This window comes from Hevea brasiliensis, chromosome 9 (assembly GCF_030052815.1).
Source record: "Hevea brasiliensis isolate MT/VB/25A 57/8 chromosome 9, ASM3005281v1, whole genome shotgun sequence".
Taxonomy (NCBI): Eukaryota; Viridiplantae; Streptophyta; class Magnoliopsida; order Malpighiales; family Euphorbiaceae; genus Hevea; species Hevea brasiliensis.
Window position 1 is genome coordinate 27188306 of NC_079501.1, and position 18584 is coordinate 27206889.

Below are 18584 nucleotides of genomic sequence, written 5' to 3' on the forward strand. Positions count from 1 at the left end.
TTAAAAAGTTAATTTACTTAACTCATTTATTTTAAAATAATAAAATTAATTATTATTATTATAAATAAATATTTTTAAATAATTATTTAATTTTAATTTAAAAAATTATTCAAAAAAAAGAAAATTATATTATAATATTTGTAATAGAGCAGTCTTTGTTATCTATTTAAAAACAATCGAAAATCAAAAGTTTTGTTATTAAAATAATAAAATTTAAAATAATTAATAAAAATAATAGATTTTTCTTTTCTTAATAATAATAAAATATTAAATATATTGTATCATTTGAAAAGCCAAACCCGTTAGGCTGCTGCTCATAGAGATGGATGCTAATAAATCGGATTGGTCAAATCGAACCGATTACAAGACTGGTCCGATCTCCTATCCGGTTCCGCAAAATATAAATGTTTATGACTATGTCGATAATTAACTTATAAATAAAGAAAGAAAAACCAGTTCGTTTATTTTCTCTCTCTCACGCCTATTTCACCTTTTTGATCTCACATTTCTTTGTGTATTTAATCTTACTTTCATCACTAAGCAGATATCCATCTGCAATTTGTTGTGTTTTTGGATCCATCGACATGTCCTTCTCGGATTCTGACTCCTCATCTTATGGTGCCGACTACAAGAATTTTAGACAAATCAGCCGTGAACGTCAGTTCTCTTTCTCTCTCTCTCTCTCTCTCTCTCTCTGGATATTTAATTTCAAGTATTTTATTTTCATTGTTCAATTCAATTTAAAATGATCCTTTGATGGGTATCATTTTCGTACTCTTTCAGTTCCATTTTCTGGGTTTTTGCTAATGCAATCAGTAGGTTGCTTTGTTGAAGCTTTAATTTAACTTTATATTAAGGTATTGTGGAGTTGTTTTCGTTTAGTGATGATATTGTTTACCAGTTTTGGAAGTGGGCGATTTGCCAATATTTAATTATTTGTAGTATATGAGATTTGTTCATCATCTCTAAGTCTGTTATAAGTTCAGGGTACCTTTCACATTTTTGGGATTGCATTTTCGCTTATTATGGAATCTGGCAGCCTCAATCTTATCATTATTATTTTTTTAATTTTTGTTTACGCTGCAGCTGGCAATTCTAACTCTGCCAAAATTTTCTAGGTTTATTTATATTTTGGGCTACTTAGGTAATTTTATTACATGATAATGAGTAGTGACTACTAGACATATCTTTGGCTAAATTATCATGTAATTTATGTCTTTTATGGGACGCAATCAAAGAATTAGGATGCGCGTGGGGAAGATTGTGGTTTTGACTTGAGTTCCTGGGGATGAGAGATTTATATTGGTATTTGGATTCAGGAAATTGAAATGAGATATAGGGATATGCGGGGTTCTACATCTTATTTCTGTTAGAAGATTGGATTTTTTATGCAAATTCATTTCTTTGGAACAAAAATAACATAAAGAATGTGTTATGGATTTTACAAAAACACAACAAAAGAAAGAAGCACAGAGAAAAAAAATAGAGAGAATTCGTCAGGAATAGGAACACATTTCACTATATCATTCAAGAATGAGAATCAGAATTACAACTGTAGCTCACATAGCTAGCTTTAAATAACAAACTCGTAACTCTCTTCTGTAAACCTATGCAAAATGTGACACATGTCCTAACTATTTAACAACTTCAGCTGGAGTTGTCAATTGACTAACTGTATCTCTTCTTCTTATCTTCAATATTCTCGTATCAATACCCTCTCCTTCAGATTCCTTGTCCTTGAGGAATGCAGGAAACTGAGCTTTCTAACTCGTCTACATATTCCTAAGAAGCAACAGTTGGAAAAAAAAACTCTCTAATGGATTAGAAGCTGAGGCAGCATTATTTTGTCTTTGGACAATCTTGCAATCGAGAATTGCTTGAGAAAAAACATCTTGACTGCACCAATACGATCCAGAATTTGAAATGTTTCCATAGCTTTTGTTTTTTTTAAAAAGCAAATTGACACCCCATAAAATTTCTTCCTCTGCCTTTTCCATGTCTCAAACTCATCTTCTTTAAGGATGATATTGTCATGTGAAATGAACCCAAAATTATAGCCACCCAAATCAAACTTACTGCATTCCCATATTTCCTATATATTTTTTCCCCACCAACTCTCTCTTTTTGCTTCTCAATTTTTCTAATAATAAGAACATATGCTCCACCTTCATAAACCATAACAGATTTAGGAACAAAAATTGTACCGTTATCATAATGAATAGAAGAACTTTTATCAATTGCAGTCCCTTGGTTACTCTTCTCACTTTTGAAATTTTCAGGATGCCCAATTTTTGGATTTCTTGAAGGTACATTGGGTAGTTTTGGTAATTGAATGATGGGTATGGGCAAAAAATCTGATTGGTTTCCAGAAACTATGAGCTTAGGAGAATCAAATTGGGGATTGGATGGAGTAGAAGGAGGGAATGAAGTATTAACAAAGGTTGTGGGTTTAGTATCTAGCTTTGTATTGTTGTTGATTGTTGCCACAGTTACCTCCTGCAACCTAGCCAGTGAATAAGCCTCCGAAAGTGTACTTGGCTTAAACATCCTCATGGGCAATTGCAACTGATCAACCAGTCCATTGAGGAAAAATTCAAAGCTTGCTCTTCTTGGATTATAGCTTTTGAATACAACTGGTTAAAGTAATTCCAATAATCTTGCAAGGTAAATTCCTGTTTCAAATTCCTTAAATCCTCCGATGGATCTTCCCTTGCTTTTGTGGGTTCACCTTGAGTCACATTACAAGCAATCTTCATATTTCGCAAACTTATAGCAATAAGTAAGCTTTAATTCCTTCCAAGGCTTGTTGACGTCATTGCTCTGCGTCCTATCGCAAAACCTCCTGCCTTTGCTCTAGTTCTTGCTTCACGATAGTGAACCATTGCACAAGATCTTATTATTGCATATCTTCCATCATGGCCAAGGATCTTACAGCTCCGTTTGGTAACCAAGAAAGGACGGAAAGAAAAACAGATTAAGAGAGGAGAATGAGAATGACCGAGAAAGAAGAATAGGCAAGGAGAACATAAGAGAAAGGAACGGAAAGATCAGAAAGAACAGAGGATAATTTAGAAGAACCTTAGGTTCAAGGAAAGAGGAAGCGGAGAGGGAAGAATTAGTAGCAGCAAAACCTATGGCTGAGGGCCATTTGCTCTGATACCATTGTTACAGATTTTACAGAAACAGAACAGAAGAGAGAAGCACAGAGGAAAAAACTAGAGGGAATTCATAAGGAAGAAGAACACATTTCACTATATCATTCATGAATGAGAATCAGGATTACAATTGTAGCTCATATAACCAACTTACAATAACAAACTCGTAAATCTCTTCCCTAGACCTGAGCAAAGCATTACGCGTGTCTTAACTTCTTAACAACTTCAGTTGGAGCTGTCAATTGACTAACCACACCTCTTCTTCTCATCTTCAATATTCTCGTATCAGCATGGTGTGATTGATAGGCTAAAAACTGAAGTTGTTTTATTTTGATGAAAGAAATGCAAATAGAAGGGAACTGCTAGGGCTGCCTAACATGTTAATTAAGGTGTCTTTTGGAATTATGATGTTGCAATGATATAAGGGGATATGTCCAGTGCAAGTCATATTCTGCATACTTTTGTGCTATGGATGGTAAAACCAGATGATTTGTGGCTTTAATTTCATGGCCCAGAATGACCATTTTTTTTTTGTTGGTTGGGGCGGGGTGTTGGGGGGGGGGGGGGGGGGTGTTGTTTTCTCCATTTTGCTTGGTGCAAAACTTGTTTTTCTTAGCATTCTACAGAAATTGGCAATTTCCTTTTTTCCTTTTCAGGTTGGAAGGGGGTGGGGGATCGTTGATATAATGTGATGGTCATTGTGATAAGGGAATGTAGAGATCTGCTATATTAACTGATCTTATGCTGAGAGTACAAAAGTATCCAAACTTTAACTTTAACATGATTGTTGCTATGTAGCGATATCGAATCAGTCATGAAGTCTTTCCATGATATAGGTTTCAGTTAAAGAAACTGCCAAGTAGTAAGGCATGTCTTGCTACTGCTGTTGTATGAATCCAATTGATTGGGATTGGTTAATGATCATGACGAAGTGTATGGCTAGAATAAACCACCTTTCATCTATTTTTATAGCATCCTTTCTCGTTTCCCTTTTTGGCCTAATGATGTGACAAGGCAGGTCCTATACTTCTATATGTCTGTTGTTCTCATTCTGACATATAGCAAGATCCTTTATCACACTTAAACAAGTTCATTATTGTTATAATGTTTTTCAGTTCCTTATGTTATTTAATTTTTTTTCCTCAAAATAATATGGGAAAGCCAAACCTTTTGAGAGACAGAGAGGGAGAGTTTAGGCTCCTTAGACCATCTTAAATTGTTGATATTGTCTGTTGTCTTTGTTTTGATATTGTTGGAAGCTATGCATAGCCTTGTGGCTTTTTATAAAGGTCAATTGGGCTAATTATTGATCGATCTGAATTTGTTGTTTGTTCAGGTTTATTACATGAAATGCTTCGGTCGGCCAAAGCAGGGGACTCAAAGTCAACCTGGAAGGTACTTAAGCTTGTAGCTTGTTATTGAATGGTTTGTTGTTTTGCTATTCCTTCTAAAATTTTGGAGGATTATGCTTTTCCAAAGGAAAAATGTTGATGTTTAATGTGAGGCATGGAGCACATAATATATGGATGAAATTCTTTCAAATCAATTAAATGGAATAGTTTTAATAGAGTTTTGCACATAATATATAGATGAAATTCTTTCAAATCAATTAAATGGAATAGTTTTAATAGAGTTTTAGGATTTTTTTTTAATTTTAATTATGAGTGCTATTTATCTAGCTTTTGTTTGATGGCATATTGAGTGTGTTGGGGCCTACTAAATATCAGTCAAGATTTTGGATCTGTTAGGCATGTTTGTATGCAATAAGTCCCTCAGAATGGACTAGATCTCCTACAGAAGTGCTTTCGCTTTCTTTGGAGTGTGCCACTTTGCATTTTGTTTTCAATTAATCACTTAAAAAATGTAAGTAATGGATTAATGTAATTTCTTTTTCTCCTCTTGTCTCTCTTTGAACATTTTTTAAAGCCTTGCAATTATTGATGGGGTTTAAATTATTATATGTGTTAATGTTTGATTTTGGTGTATGAAATATGCTATCTTATTTCTTTGAAAGGTGATAAAATGAGATAATATTCTGCAACTGTTCATCTATGACTGTGGATGTATATTTACAGTTGTACACCATATAATTGTCTGTATGTAGGCTTGTCTTAAACTTTACATGCATGCCATTGATATGTGTGTGTTCAATTATGCAAATCAAACAAGGTCTGGTTTGGGAGGTAGAACTGTAGTATGTATATAGTTGTTCATACACAAGCTTGGATAATATTGAGATTGTTACTCTGGGTTTTTCTTGGATCAATTCATTTATATTGGTGTCTGTTAGGAAATAATTGAGGCAGGTCTTTTGTTATGTTCCTTTTTTTTCATTACTTTTAGGGTTTTTTTTTTGTCCTTGCCATTGGATGGGACTTTTAGCATAGAAAAGAACTGATGGAATTGGAATTGCTTTATGTATGTTTGTATGTATGTATGTACGTATATATGCATGCAGGATTGTTGTACTTTTTTTAATCCGTTTTTTCTTTTGAATCTTCTGTTTGTTGTTTTACTTATTTTATACGGCATGATTTCTCCATTGTAATTTTTTTTGCTTGATTCTTTTTTCTCTTGCCATCTTTTTCATTATCTGAAATTTTCATTTTAAGTTATTATAGTTCTTGAATATCTTATGCTAGGTACTCATCATGGACAAACTTACTGTAAAGATCATGTCTTATTCATGCAAGATGGCTGATATCACGCAGGAAGGAGTTTCATGTAAGAATTAGAGGGTGTTTAGCGTAGCTTATGAAAATTAGCTTACAAATATTTAAAATTTTAAGCAATTGTATATTTAGTAAAATTGTTTATAGGTAGCTTATAAGTAAATGACACGTTTAGTAAAAAATAGCTTATAAGCATATTTATTAGTAACATTACTAAAAAGAGTATTAAATGAAATATGTGGTTGAATTTTAAAAAAATAAATGAAGGTAATATAGTAAAATATTTGGCCAATTTACCTTTATAAGCACCAAAATGAAAAGTTGGTCCCCCCTAGCTCTTTTTTTTTTTTTTTTTTTTAAGCTTATAAGCTCAAAAAATGTTATAAACAAACAGCTCAGCTTATTTTTGACACATGCTTTGGACTGTGAAAATAGAAGAATTTCATTTTTTGTGGGTTTTGGGGGCAAAAATCATTCGGAATTCAATTATTTGTGTTGGTTTTTCAAAGCGGTTGCAAACTGCAAAATACAAATTTAACTTTTGCATATTTATAATTTTGTTTTGTGAAAGATACTATCTCGAATTCTTCATACATATATTTATTTTCATGTTCATAGCACAAAAATATTTATAAAAGATTTGTTAAACATACCTGTAGATTCTTAATTCTTTCTCAAGAGAAATGCATTTATTTTATTCCTGCACTATCCTAATGTGCATTGGGACCATGCTTAGGGTGATCTCGCAGAGAACCTAACTTTAGTATTTTTCTTTTATCTGATGATTCTGGTAGCTGGTTTTGCTGCTCCTGCAATGATTCTAATTTTTTTATGTCATAAATTACTGAAACATGTTACTTCATAGTATGGCAAAATATATTTTATATTCTTTGCGAGGTATGCCATTAGTCATAGAATGTAATTCTTAAGTATTTCTTATATCTAAGATAGGTATAGAGAAGGCTTTGATATATAGAAATTATGGGTAGATAGATATCATAGATCGATGCCTCTTTAAAATTTCTGAGTGCTTGGGTAAGATCTTATTACCATCAAAAGCAAGCATAAGCAATTACAAGAAAATTTGGGTTAATGTTAATATTTTGTTCATGACCAGCAATTTCACCAGTGTGAAAGATTGAGGATATTGAAGTGATAAGAGATAAGAAAGTGAAGATTAGACTTAGGATGACATGAGGGGAAGTGGTGAGAAAGGGTTTAGCAACTTTAGATATTTTTGAAGATGTAGCCGTAAACCAAATGGAATGTGAGGAGTAGATCCATATACCCTAAAACCAAATGGAATGGGAGGAGTAGATCCATATACCCTACCCCGACTATGGGATTAAGACTTAATTAAGTTGATATTTTGTGATATAGTATGCAAATATTTTTCAATTAGTGCAACAAATATTTCTAGGGACAGATGTTCTATAGGGAAAAAAAAAAAAAGAGAACTTTTCTTATATGACTTATTTATTGCTCATCATTAGTTACATGATGGTGACCAGCCTACATGTTAATTATATGGTTTAGACTTGGGCAGTGAATAAGCTATGAAGCCTATGATGCATAAGATGTTTAAGGTAAAATTTTTGTTTTGTTCTCCAGAAGTTACCAATTTTCTTTTCTTTTTTTTTTTTCCTCTGCAGTGGTAGAAGATATATTCAGACGAAGGCAGCCGTTGCCCTCCATGGATGCCATATACTTCATCCAACCAACTAAAGAGAAGTAATATATTTTCTTTTGGTTGACTGCCCATATTGATTCTCTTGTGCTTCTAATCCTGTTCTTATTGTAGTTATTAAGGCACTTACTCTTTCTTGCCTTTTGCTTTCATCACAGAAAAATTAAAAGCAATATTATATTATGTACTAAATAACTATTTTCATAAAAAAAAAAATATGGATTTTTTTCCTTTAAAAATTTTGACTCAACTACTGCAGATTTGCATTTTTTGTTTGCTTGCTTGGTACTTTAAGTAAAACATTATAAAGGCAAAAAGTGACTGAGTTATTAATATTATTGCTAGTTTGATTCTAAAGTTGAAAAAGATATCATGCATGAGCCCCCTCTTGACTCTTGCTGCCCTATAAAAAGAAAAGGAATAAAAACGGATGGAAGTTGATTTGCTTTTAGCAACTGTGTGCCTGAACTACATTGCCGTAAATGTTCATAGTTCACATTGAATCATAAGTAGGTAGAGGATATTATCTGAGTATTTGACAGATGGAGTTATTTTACAATGACTGGACAGCGGATATCTTCACCCAGTCAGTTGAATAAAATCTTCAAATGCACTTCCAGGATTTATAAATATGATACCTTAATGTTTCTGGCATTTTCTCTTACAATTTTACTAAATTTGCATGGTAGGATTACAAATGAACTTGATCTCTTCATGGCTTGCGTAATTTGTTCCAATCATTTTTTTTCTATATTATTCCTTTTTGTCAATGCAACTTTTTTCCCTAACTTGTGTCTTTGTGCAATTCTATCTCTAGCAACTTCAGTGTGTGCAATACTCCTAGTCTCTAGGGGTAAAATAAACTTGCTGATTAAAAATGTACCAAATGTGATTTAACTTGTCATTCCAGTAGAGAGAGGTTAGCTTTAAGGGAAGCATTCAAATTCTGTCTATATCTATCTTATTTAGACTGACTCTCTCTCTTATCTCGATATCTATCTTTCTTCCTTCTTTCTTTCTTTCTTTCTTTCTTTCTTTCTTTCTTATACCTATTTTATTTCTGTTCTTATTATGTTTGTTTTGCAGTGTCGTCATGTTCTTGTCAGACATGTCAGGGAAGTCACCTTTGTATAAGAAGTATGTGAAAGATTTTTATATGTTATATTAAGTTTATGTTTTGACTTTTGAGTCCTAACTTGTTAGTGGTTATTGACTTTCTCTTTTCTATCTTTTCTCCATGTGTGAAGGGCATTTGTTTTCTTCAGCTCACCCATTTCAAGAGAATTGGTTGCTCATATTAAGAAAGAAACAACTGTATTGACTCGCATAGGAGCATTGAGAGAGGTATAGTTCTCGTTTCCTTGGAAATTTTTTATTCTTTGGATTGATTAATGTGCGCAAACAACTTATCTGCTAGCTAGTTGCTGCCCGTTCTTTTGTTCTATTATTACTAGAAAAGTTACTGATGGATGGTGAAATTTTTTCTGATTTGGGTGAGTTATGCAGATGAATTTGGAGTATTTTGCTATAGACAGCCAGGTACACTCCACATCTATTTGTTAAATATTGTATGCAAAATATAGCTGATGCTCAGTTTCGTTGTGCGTGTGTGTTTTTTTTTTTTTTTTATAGAATTAAATTGCATTATCAATTGGTTGAAAGTTTTAGAGATCATTTTTGCCTAAGAAAAGCATTGCGTTATGGAATAATATCTATGATGCCTCATTTGATCAATGATTTTTTCTACATTCCATTGTTTTTCCTCCATTCATAAAGTAGCTTCAATAAATTTGGTTTTGAAATTTGATGTTAACTTCTTTTCAGAAATGGTATATAGTTATATTTTTCACATTTTAACATGGCAGTTGCTTGTTTAAAAATTACATGCTGTCTTTTGTTTGCTAGATTTTGTAGAGCTCAGAAATTCGTCACTTTGTTGTCTTTCTTTTTTTCTTTTTTCCATTTTTCTTCATCTAGTTGCTCTCTTCCATTTTTATTTGTTTGCTGAAGTACCAGGGTGCATCCCTTTTCTTTTTGGCACTTTTGGATTACTTGCCTAAATGAGAAGTCAAGTTTTCATTTTGATTTAGCCTATGCCATTTTGACTATGCTATCTCTAGAATTGCCTATTTCTGATATTTCACAACTTTTTGGCATCATTGCTTCTTTTTCTGTGAGAAAAATGGGACAAAATGGCAATCTATTTAAAGTATACTCTGTCAGGGATTGTAATATGTCTGAGTGAAGGTTGAAGAGATTAATTATGATCAGTTTATGGTGAGTTTTTATGCAAGAATTCAGATCTGAATGGTAGAGAGAACGGAAGGAAAAATAATGGATAGAACTAGGAAATCATGCTGGGGAGAACTTGGCTATCACAATCTCAAGAAGCACAATGTCAGTGTAAACTCTGAATGTTATTTGTTGTGAATTTTGCTGTGTACATGGCTGTTTAGGGCTTAGTTGTTTTTGTTGTTGTTTTTTAATTTTTCATTAATGATGATGCTTTCTTGATCTTGATGCTGCTTATTTTTTTTGTCATCATCCTCATCATCACATGATTTTATCATCATTATCTTCTTTTCCAATGTGATATTCTTTATACAGGGTTTTATTACTGACAATGAGAGGGCTTTAGAGGAACTTTTTGGGGATGAGGAGGATTCTCGCAAAGGTGATGCATGTTTGAGTGTGATGGCTACTCGCATCGCTTCAGTTTTTGCTTCTTTGAGGGTACTTACAATGATCTTAAAATTGTCATTTACATTGTTTGAATGATATTCTGACGCATGCACATATATGGTTTTTAGGAATTTCCTTTTGTGCGCTATCGTGCTGCCAAGTCCCTTGATGTGACCACAATGACAACTTTTCGTGATTTGATTCCCACAAAACTTGCTGCTAGAGTTTGGGACCGTCTAATGCATTACAAACAAAAGATTGAAAACTTTCCTCAGACAGAAACATGCGAGCTGCTCATCTTGGACAGATCTATAGATCAGGTAAGAACTTATTGCCTATTGACTTAGTGTATGCTTATTGCGTGGCTCGGTTAACATTTGTATTTTGAATTTCTAGATTGCTCCTATTATACATGAGTGGACGTACGATGCCATGTGCCATGATTTACTGAATATGGAGGGAAATAAATATGTGCATGAGGTAAACTAATGCAGTTATATCTGTATATGCTCTTGCTTTTGCTCATTTTCTGTTGGATCTCTATTGCATATTGTAAATGAACGAATCTGTTGTTCAGGTTCCTGCTAAAACAAGTGGTCCTCCTGAGAAAAAAGAGGTTCTTTTAGAGGAACATGATCCTGTCTGGCTTGAGCTTCGCCATGCACATATAGCAGATGTAAGTATATCATCTATAGTTTTTATTTATTTTGAATATCCCTGTTGTAAATACTCATTGATCTTTGGCTGCCTTGTCAGGCTAGTGAACGATTGCATGAGAAGATGACCAACTTTGTATCAAAGAATAAAGCTGCACAAATCCAACATACTTCAAGGTTGGTGTAAAGTTTTTGTTAATGAAAACTGATCACCTTGCCCAAGGGTATAAATATTAGAGAAGAAAATTGCTGTTATACAATTACAGAGTAACCTGATAGTATATTCTGATTTTTGGACTTTGGAATTAGAAGAAAAGATATCTCTATACGGAGCAACATAAATGAGATATTTTTTTCTGTAATAAATAATCTATATCACAAGTCTCGTAAAATTTCACTCCATATTAAAGTTGATAAGCTGCTCGTTCTCAATATTTTAGGCAGCTGTTTTTCAATATTGCTTTGTGTTTGCTCTATCTTTTAAAGTTAGGGCCGTTGGGCGTTCCCCACTTCTAGTTCTTCAGCCTTCGTAGTGTTTCAGCTTGAATCATTCACTTCACGATTATGTTGAAATTTCTGTTATGCATGGCTGAATCATGATAGCCAACCATGTATGTCCCTGTCCTTCATGATAATAATTTTTGTCAAGCCAGTTGATACAGTTCATTGGCGATAGAACATAATTTAGTGTTTATTACTTGCATAAATTAAAGGAAAATTTGAGTTTAGAGCATCTATGGAAGTTTTGAATTGACAGTCAGAGTACCTTAATTCTCATTGACCAATAACGGAATGTTATGGAAAAACTGTTCAATAGCAATGATTATTTAAAACCATGGGTTGTATTGGATTGAATAATTCCTGCAGTTAGAATTCCCGTTGTAGTTGTGTACAGAGAAGGATCAATGTACAATTCCTCTTTTTTCTGTTACTCTTCTGCCTTTGTTTTGCGATCCTTGTGTCCTTGGTTTGTTATGTAAGATTTGTGTATTCTCATTTTCATATCAATAGTGTCTTTTTTTTTGTCATTGTTCAAGCAGAGATGCTATCATACTAGCATACCCTTGCATTTTGTTATTTGTCTGTATTCTAAACTTAAAGCTATTTGATGATTAGTTGCTTTCATGATATATTTCTTATAATAAAGTCTCATCTGCTGTGCAGAGATGGTGAGCTTTCCACGCGGGACTTGCAAAAGATGGTTCAGGCATTGCCACAGTACAGTGAACAAATTGACAAGCTATCCCTCCATGTCGAGGTAGACGTTTTGGTTTGGGGCTAATTTATCAATTTGGTTCATAAGCTATTGATTTTGATTCAGTTGGATCCAATGGTCTAGGGCATGTGCATATTAGCTTTTTGTTGAGATGAAAAGCGAATAAGGATGGAACTTGTTGATTTAGTTTACATTTTGCAAATTTCTCCTCTCTCCTAAAGCTATTCAAAATGTTGTTTGAGATCCATATTTTGCAAAACACCATCATTTCCTGGTTCTTAGTGTTAAGGGGGCACTTGAATGTGAGGTGTGTGAACATTATGTTACATTGAACCCTACGCCAACATACCTGTATTCAATATTTGCACCCAAGTTCAAGTAACACTGTTACAAACGGTGATTGTTTAGGGTAGCGGGCCTGGAACCATATCAGCAGTTGGGTTTGGGCTTCTTGTCTAAAAAGAGTAGCTCAAATTTTGTTTTTCAATATTTTCTCATTTTCTTTCTAAACACTTGGGATGAGAACACGCATCTTAGAAGGAAAAGAGTTTCTAGTGTCTACTGGTTGACAGAATCTTCACATGCTCAGGGTTTCATGCAAATTACATATTTGGATGCAGATCGCTGGAAAAATTAATAGAATTATCAGGGATTTGGGGCTTCGAGACATAGGGCAACTGGAGCAGGACCTGGTTTTTGGAGATGCAGGAATGAAAGACGTAATTAAATTTTTAACTACTAAAGAGGTGAGAATTTGTAGTAAATCATAATGGAAGTCTTACAACTCGTCAAATGTACTTATAAAGTGTAACCAACACTTATGCAGGATGCAACTCGCGAAAATAAGTTACGCTTGTTAATGATTCTTGCAGCCATTTATCCTGAGAAGTTTGATAGTGAAAAAGGTCTTAATCTAATGAAGGTTTGCCTCCTTTCCCTTTTTTCCTGCTATCTTACAGTTTTTTGTTCCATTTGAAGTCAAGTCAGTTGCTTAGTTTAATCATGCCTTTCCTGAATTGATGTTTGCTCACAATGTCTTGTTTTGCATATCATACTGATCCTGTAGTTTGCCTTTCAGTTAGCAAAATTACCTCAAGATGATATGAATGCTGTGCATAATATGAGATTGCTTGGGGGATCTCTAGAGTCCAAAAAGGGTTCAACTGGAGCTTTTTCTCTAAAGTTTGACATTCATAAGGTAAACATACAAGTGGATAAAATGTTGCTTCTTTTTGATAATTTCTAAGCCTATTCTGCCTCTCGTTTTTCTCAATTGCCAGAAGAAGCGTGCCTTTAGAAAAGACCGCACTAGTGATGAAGGAACATGGCAATTATCACGATTTTACCCTATGATAGAGGTACATCCAAAGTTAGGGCCATTTTCTATGTATTATTTCATGCATACTTCCCCCTTGTTCTCTTATTAGCATCAAATATCACATGATTAGACCTTTGCTATAATACATTTATTTTTTGCCTTCTTTTCCTTTTAACCCATTTTGGAGAAAATGGGAAAAGAATTACCAATACCATTCATTGTTTTACAAGATTCAATTTTTGGCAACAATGGAAAAAAATGTTCTATTTTAATTTTATTTTGTCTCATGTTTGCCCACATTCAATCATTTCTAATGCATGTATTGATATAGTATTGGAAGAAGACTCAAATTAGGAATTATATTCATTATGGAATTAGAAAGTTTAGATTTATATTGTTTAGGAATTCTATTATTATTTAGGAATATTTAGTATTTTATTATTTAGGAATTTTGTGTTGATTTGAGATTCCTAATTAGTATTTGATTAGGATTTTCTTGTTTAAGGATTCCAAATCCTAGTGTTACTAGGACTAGTTGATATATTATAAATACATCTTTTAGGTATTTTAGTGTAGATATTTTTTATATGATTGACAATTTCTTTGAGCTAATAAATTGATAATGTGTTTCTGTAGAATGTGTTTCTTTACCTTTTGAGAATTTGTATCTCACCCCTTGTTCCCCATCACTTTATTGGTTCTACATCACGTACCTTTTCATCAAAGTAGGTTGTTTTTATGTGTTTCTGAAGGTTACTTTCATAAATGGTCACTACGAGTGTGCAAATGATCGGTTCGATTCCAAACCAAACCAAGAAAATCCCACAAACGAATTTATTTTATAAGAAACTAAACCGGACCGAACTAAAAAGACCAACCAAACAAAACGTTGAAATAAATTGGTGCGATTGGATTGATCTATTTTTAATTTTAGCTAGAAGGGGAGCCTTAGTTCTCAACCTTACATGTGTTGAACACAATCACATTTGAGGATTTTCACCTTTCAACATCATAAAAAACACAAAACATAAAAACAAATAAGTATTCACTAAAATTTGCTATTTGAAATTAAAACTCTCTAATAACCCTCCCAATTTCCATCGGAAACAAATAAACTACCAGTGTCTAGAATTGGTTTCATGGCTATCAATTTATATGAGAGAGAGCTTTTATAAGCACACAAAAACATATTCCACACACACAGAGTACATTAGAAATTTTGCTTCTCAGCAAATCCAAATCAAATCTGTGCATCTCTGATTGAGGAACAAATCTCAATTGTGGGACTTAGCTTGTGAATCTTGAATCGGGAAAGGAGAGAAACTATAGTATAGAAATGGCTGACTAGACCTTAACAATTGTGAAATGGAGGGAAGCTTAAACAATGAGTGCTGACTGAGAAACTAGAATCACTGGGGACTAATGAGGGATTTAGGGTCATGACTCACAATTGACCAATGAGTTGAGAGACTGAGGTGAGGAGAATTGAGAGGAGATGTCTGTGATTTATGAAGGAGGGGAGTAGATCCATGGTTTTAAATCATGATCGCGACTGCATTCGCGGTTATGGTCACAAGCTTGTAATGGCTGTAACATAACGGTAACGGCTTGTCGTTATGCAAATTTTTTTGAAAATTTTGTAAAGTCAATGAAATAAATAAATAAATATTCAAAGATATAATTAAAACTAAGACATACAACTAAACAATAAGCATATATATATATATATATCAAATAAAGACATTAAATACATCATTCTTATACGTTATTAGTATTTTTTCGGTTTAAAACTAAAATAACTAAGTAGATAGTAAATAACTAATCTTATTACCACAAAATGAGTGTCTAAGAAGTTACTATTTAATTTATAAAAATTAAGTTTAAGAGTTAATTTAATGATTTATTTATTTTTCTCAAGTTTTATAACCTAAGTAATAAATGTCAAAACCAATTTTTTATTTTTTTAAAATACAGCATATTTTTTAATTAATTTACACTTACCTATATCTATTAAATTGATGTATTTATGCATTTGCTATAATAACTAAGTTAAGAAACTAATCATTTAATTTGAAAGGGAGGTTTTAAACTTGGTGTTTAATTTATGAAAATTAATTTCAAGGGTTAATTTCATGATTATTTTTTTTCTAAATTTTATCTTTGCCAAAGCCTAAACTTATACTTAAACAAATATTATTAACGGCTAAAATTAACTTTGATATTATTTCTAATTATTTATGTATTTACCTAAGTTGAAAAAATAGCTAAAAATTAGAAAAAATAAACATTAAGTCGCCCATTGCTCTCCTTAACTTCAAAATTACCTGGTCTATTTGATGATTTATGCTCGAGCTAAAAAATTTGTCTTGTAGAGAAAATTGAGAGAACGTTGAGAGAAAATGGCTTAGTTGCCTAGAGAGGAAGGAAGATGAGGTGCTACAAGGAATAAGCCAAGATAGTTTTCTGTCCAAAAAATGGTTCGCTCTGCTGCATTTCACGTGAAAGTTGTAAAAAAAAAAAGGGATTCTCAATTAGAATGGTAATGGCTATTAATACTTTACTTAACGGTCAATAATGGCGGTGACGGCCTTTACAATTACAATTATTAACGGCAAGCTAAAATTCCTTAACAGCTGTTACATAACGTAATGGCTGTTATTTAAAACCTTGTAGATCAGCTTAGTCTTTGGAGGGGCAGAGTAGATTAGCAGGATGGTGGTGAGTAGTGTAAGGGTGGAGACTAGATAAGAGAGAGGAGACTGTTGTTTTTGCAGCTGCTGTAGAGGAAGAGGAGTTTTTTTGAGGGGATGAAGTGAAGCAAGTGCCATCATTTTGGGCATTGTGTATACATATTGGTGGAGTGAGATGCAAATTGTCGTTTTGAAAGAGGAGATAAACCCAAAACACACTGTTTTACAATTCGGTTCGGTTATAATGGTTTTTTTACTCTGAAAATCAAATCGAAAAACCAAAATTTCTAAAATTGCTGATTGAACCAAACCATTTAAGCCGAAAAACTGAAATAGAATGGTTTGGCTAGTTTTTTCAATTATAACCAATGAATGCTCCACCCTAACGGTCATTGAATTTTAGCAGTCATTGAATTTCAATTGGCATGTAAAAAAAATTACTTGATTGTGATTTTGTTTAACAATTCATAAAATTAACTTTTAAAATTTTAGCTAAAATTTTCATGTGATTATTGAGTTTGAGTGATTTGCTGAAACAAATTGAAGTTTAACGACCACATTGAAATAGAGTAAGTTTAACATCATAGGTGGTGTGATTTTCTTTCAACGATTCATAAAGGTAACTGTTTAAATTTTAGCCTAAATTTTCATGTGATTATAAAGTTTTGAGTGATTTGCTGAAACAAATTGAATTTTAATGACCACATTGAAATAGAGTAATTTTAACATCGTAGGTGAAATTAAGCCACGTTTTTGGGTATTGTTCTGATTTCCCAATGCCTTCTCTATTGTTTTCTTATCTGTCCTGATGGGTCAGTGGGAGGGGGAAATTTTGTTTTGTCTTGATGCATTTGTTAGGAGAGGTCACTTGTCAGGCAAATGATGCATGATAGAAACTTTTGCTTGTTAGAAAGGAGTTAATGTCATGGATGTCAAATTTGGGCCACTTGATAATTTATTTTTGTCATCTTCTTTTACGAAATTCTTAATTTTGCAACTTCTGCCAAGATAATGTTACGGCTCCATTTGGATAAATATAAATTTCAAATAGCAAGGCATTTGAATTTTGATATCATGCTGAAATTTTATGATTTTTCAGTTGAAATGGTCTTTATCTTTCAGGAACTTGTTGAAAAACTTAGCAAAGGAGAATTATCCAAGGATGAATATCCATGTATGAATGACCCAAGTGCAACCTTCCATGGAACATCCCATGCTGCACCAATGCATCAACCTCCAGCTCCTCATTCAATGAGATCAAGGCGGACACCAACATGGGCTCGACCTCGAAACTCTGATGATGGATATTCAAGGTTTTGTTCTTGCTCTTTGGCTGGAAAGGCCAACTATAGGGTTTAGACTCTTGATAATTTCTGCTTCAAACTGACCCATCCTGTCTGTCTTTTTTTCAAAGACCTCCCTTCCCTTTTAATCAAATGATAATGCCAGCATGGTCTGATTTCTTGATCAGTGTAGGGCTGAAATCGACAGTTACAAGGCTGTCTTATACTATTATGCATATCTTTGAACTGATTGGAGAAAACCATTAACTGATAGTGATTTTATATCCTTGTGTCATGAGATGTAATGTTTTCTTTGCTGCCTGGCAGTGATTCAGTACTAAGACATGCATCTAGTGATTTCAAGAAGATGGGCCGACGCATTTTTGTATTTATAGTAGGTGGAGCTACTAGATCTGAGGTATGAAGAGTTTAATTTCAAGTTCATTTTAATTGCTGTTTTCTCTTGGATAGACTTACAATTTCTTCTCTCTCTCTCTCTCTCTCTCTCTCTCTCTCTCTCTCTCTCTCTCTCACACACACGCACACACAAACTAATCTTCAGCTAAGGGTATGTCACAAGCTTACAAGTAAGCTACAGAGGGAAGTAGTGCTAGGCTCTTCAAGTCTCGATGATCCTCCTCAATTTATTACGGTAACTAGTTTTCTCTAGTGCCTGAAGTGTTCCTATTCTATTACCAGCCAAGTTTCCAGCCTAATCATATTGTGTTGATTTAAATCACAGAAATTAAAACTATTAACAGCGCACGAGCTCTCGTTGGATGATCTACAAATATAAATGTGGTGGGATAAGGAGCCGAGTACAGGCTTTCAAAGAGGTTTCTCATCCCCTTTGTATTCATAGATTAGATACTTGAATTCATTGTATCCAATTTTTTCAGCCTTGGAAGCAAAATGTCTGCTGCCTGATATTGGTAGTGGATTGGTCTGCCTGGATCTGGATTGTGGGAAAGCATCCTGCATAACCAGGTTCTGCATTTGATTTGTGGTTTGTGATTGAACTGCTGAGCAGTTTACAATTTGTATAAAATCTTATTTTACTAACCAATAGGAAAACATCAATTAAACTGCTACATATTTGATTGTATCAAACATATTACGTTCGCTTTTCGGTGCTTAAGAATTTGTTGGCTAATCATCTTAAGTAATCATGATGCAGTTATTAAGCATGATGTCTATTTTATAGGCATATGGTATTGAGTTTGCT

The 18584-nt window shown here is 33.3% G+C and overlaps 1 protein-coding gene across 1 annotated transcript; it reads left to right on the forward strand.

The window, feature by feature from the left end:
• The first annotated feature begins 434 nt into the window (after positions 1-434).
• LOC110658052 (SNARE-interacting protein KEULE) lies at positions 435-18452 on the forward strand. The gene is made up of 21 exons (XM_021815518.2): positions 435-657; positions 4492-4550; positions 5798-5879; positions 7480-7558; positions 8601-8651; positions 8762-8858; positions 9021-9053; positions 10122-10247; positions 10325-10516; positions 10593-10676; positions 10774-10872; positions 10953-11029; positions 12017-12110; positions 12689-12814; positions 12895-12990; positions 13147-13266; positions 13349-13426; positions 17199-17389; positions 17687-17777; positions 17922-18011; positions 18102-18452. Exons 1-21 carry the CDS (start codon positions 585-587, stop codon positions 18153-18155), a joined length of 1992 nt encoding a protein of 663 aa, XP_021671210.2. The 5' UTR covers positions 435-584; the 3' UTR covers positions 18156-18452.
• Positions 18453-18584: the final 132 nt, after the last annotated feature.

Coding starts and splice junctions, on each gene's coding strand:
- LOC110658052 (XM_021815518.2), top strand. CDS start 585: ATGTCCTTCTCGGATTCTGACTCCTCATCTTATGGTGCCGACTACAAG. Junction 9,054..10,121: donor ATTTTGCTATAGACAGCCAG/GTACACTCCACA, acceptor TTCTTTATACAG/GGTTTTATTACTGACAATGA. Junction 10,677..10,773: donor GAAATAAATATGTGCATGAG/GTAAACTAATGC, acceptor TCTGTTGTTCAG/GTTCCTGCTAAAACAAGTGG.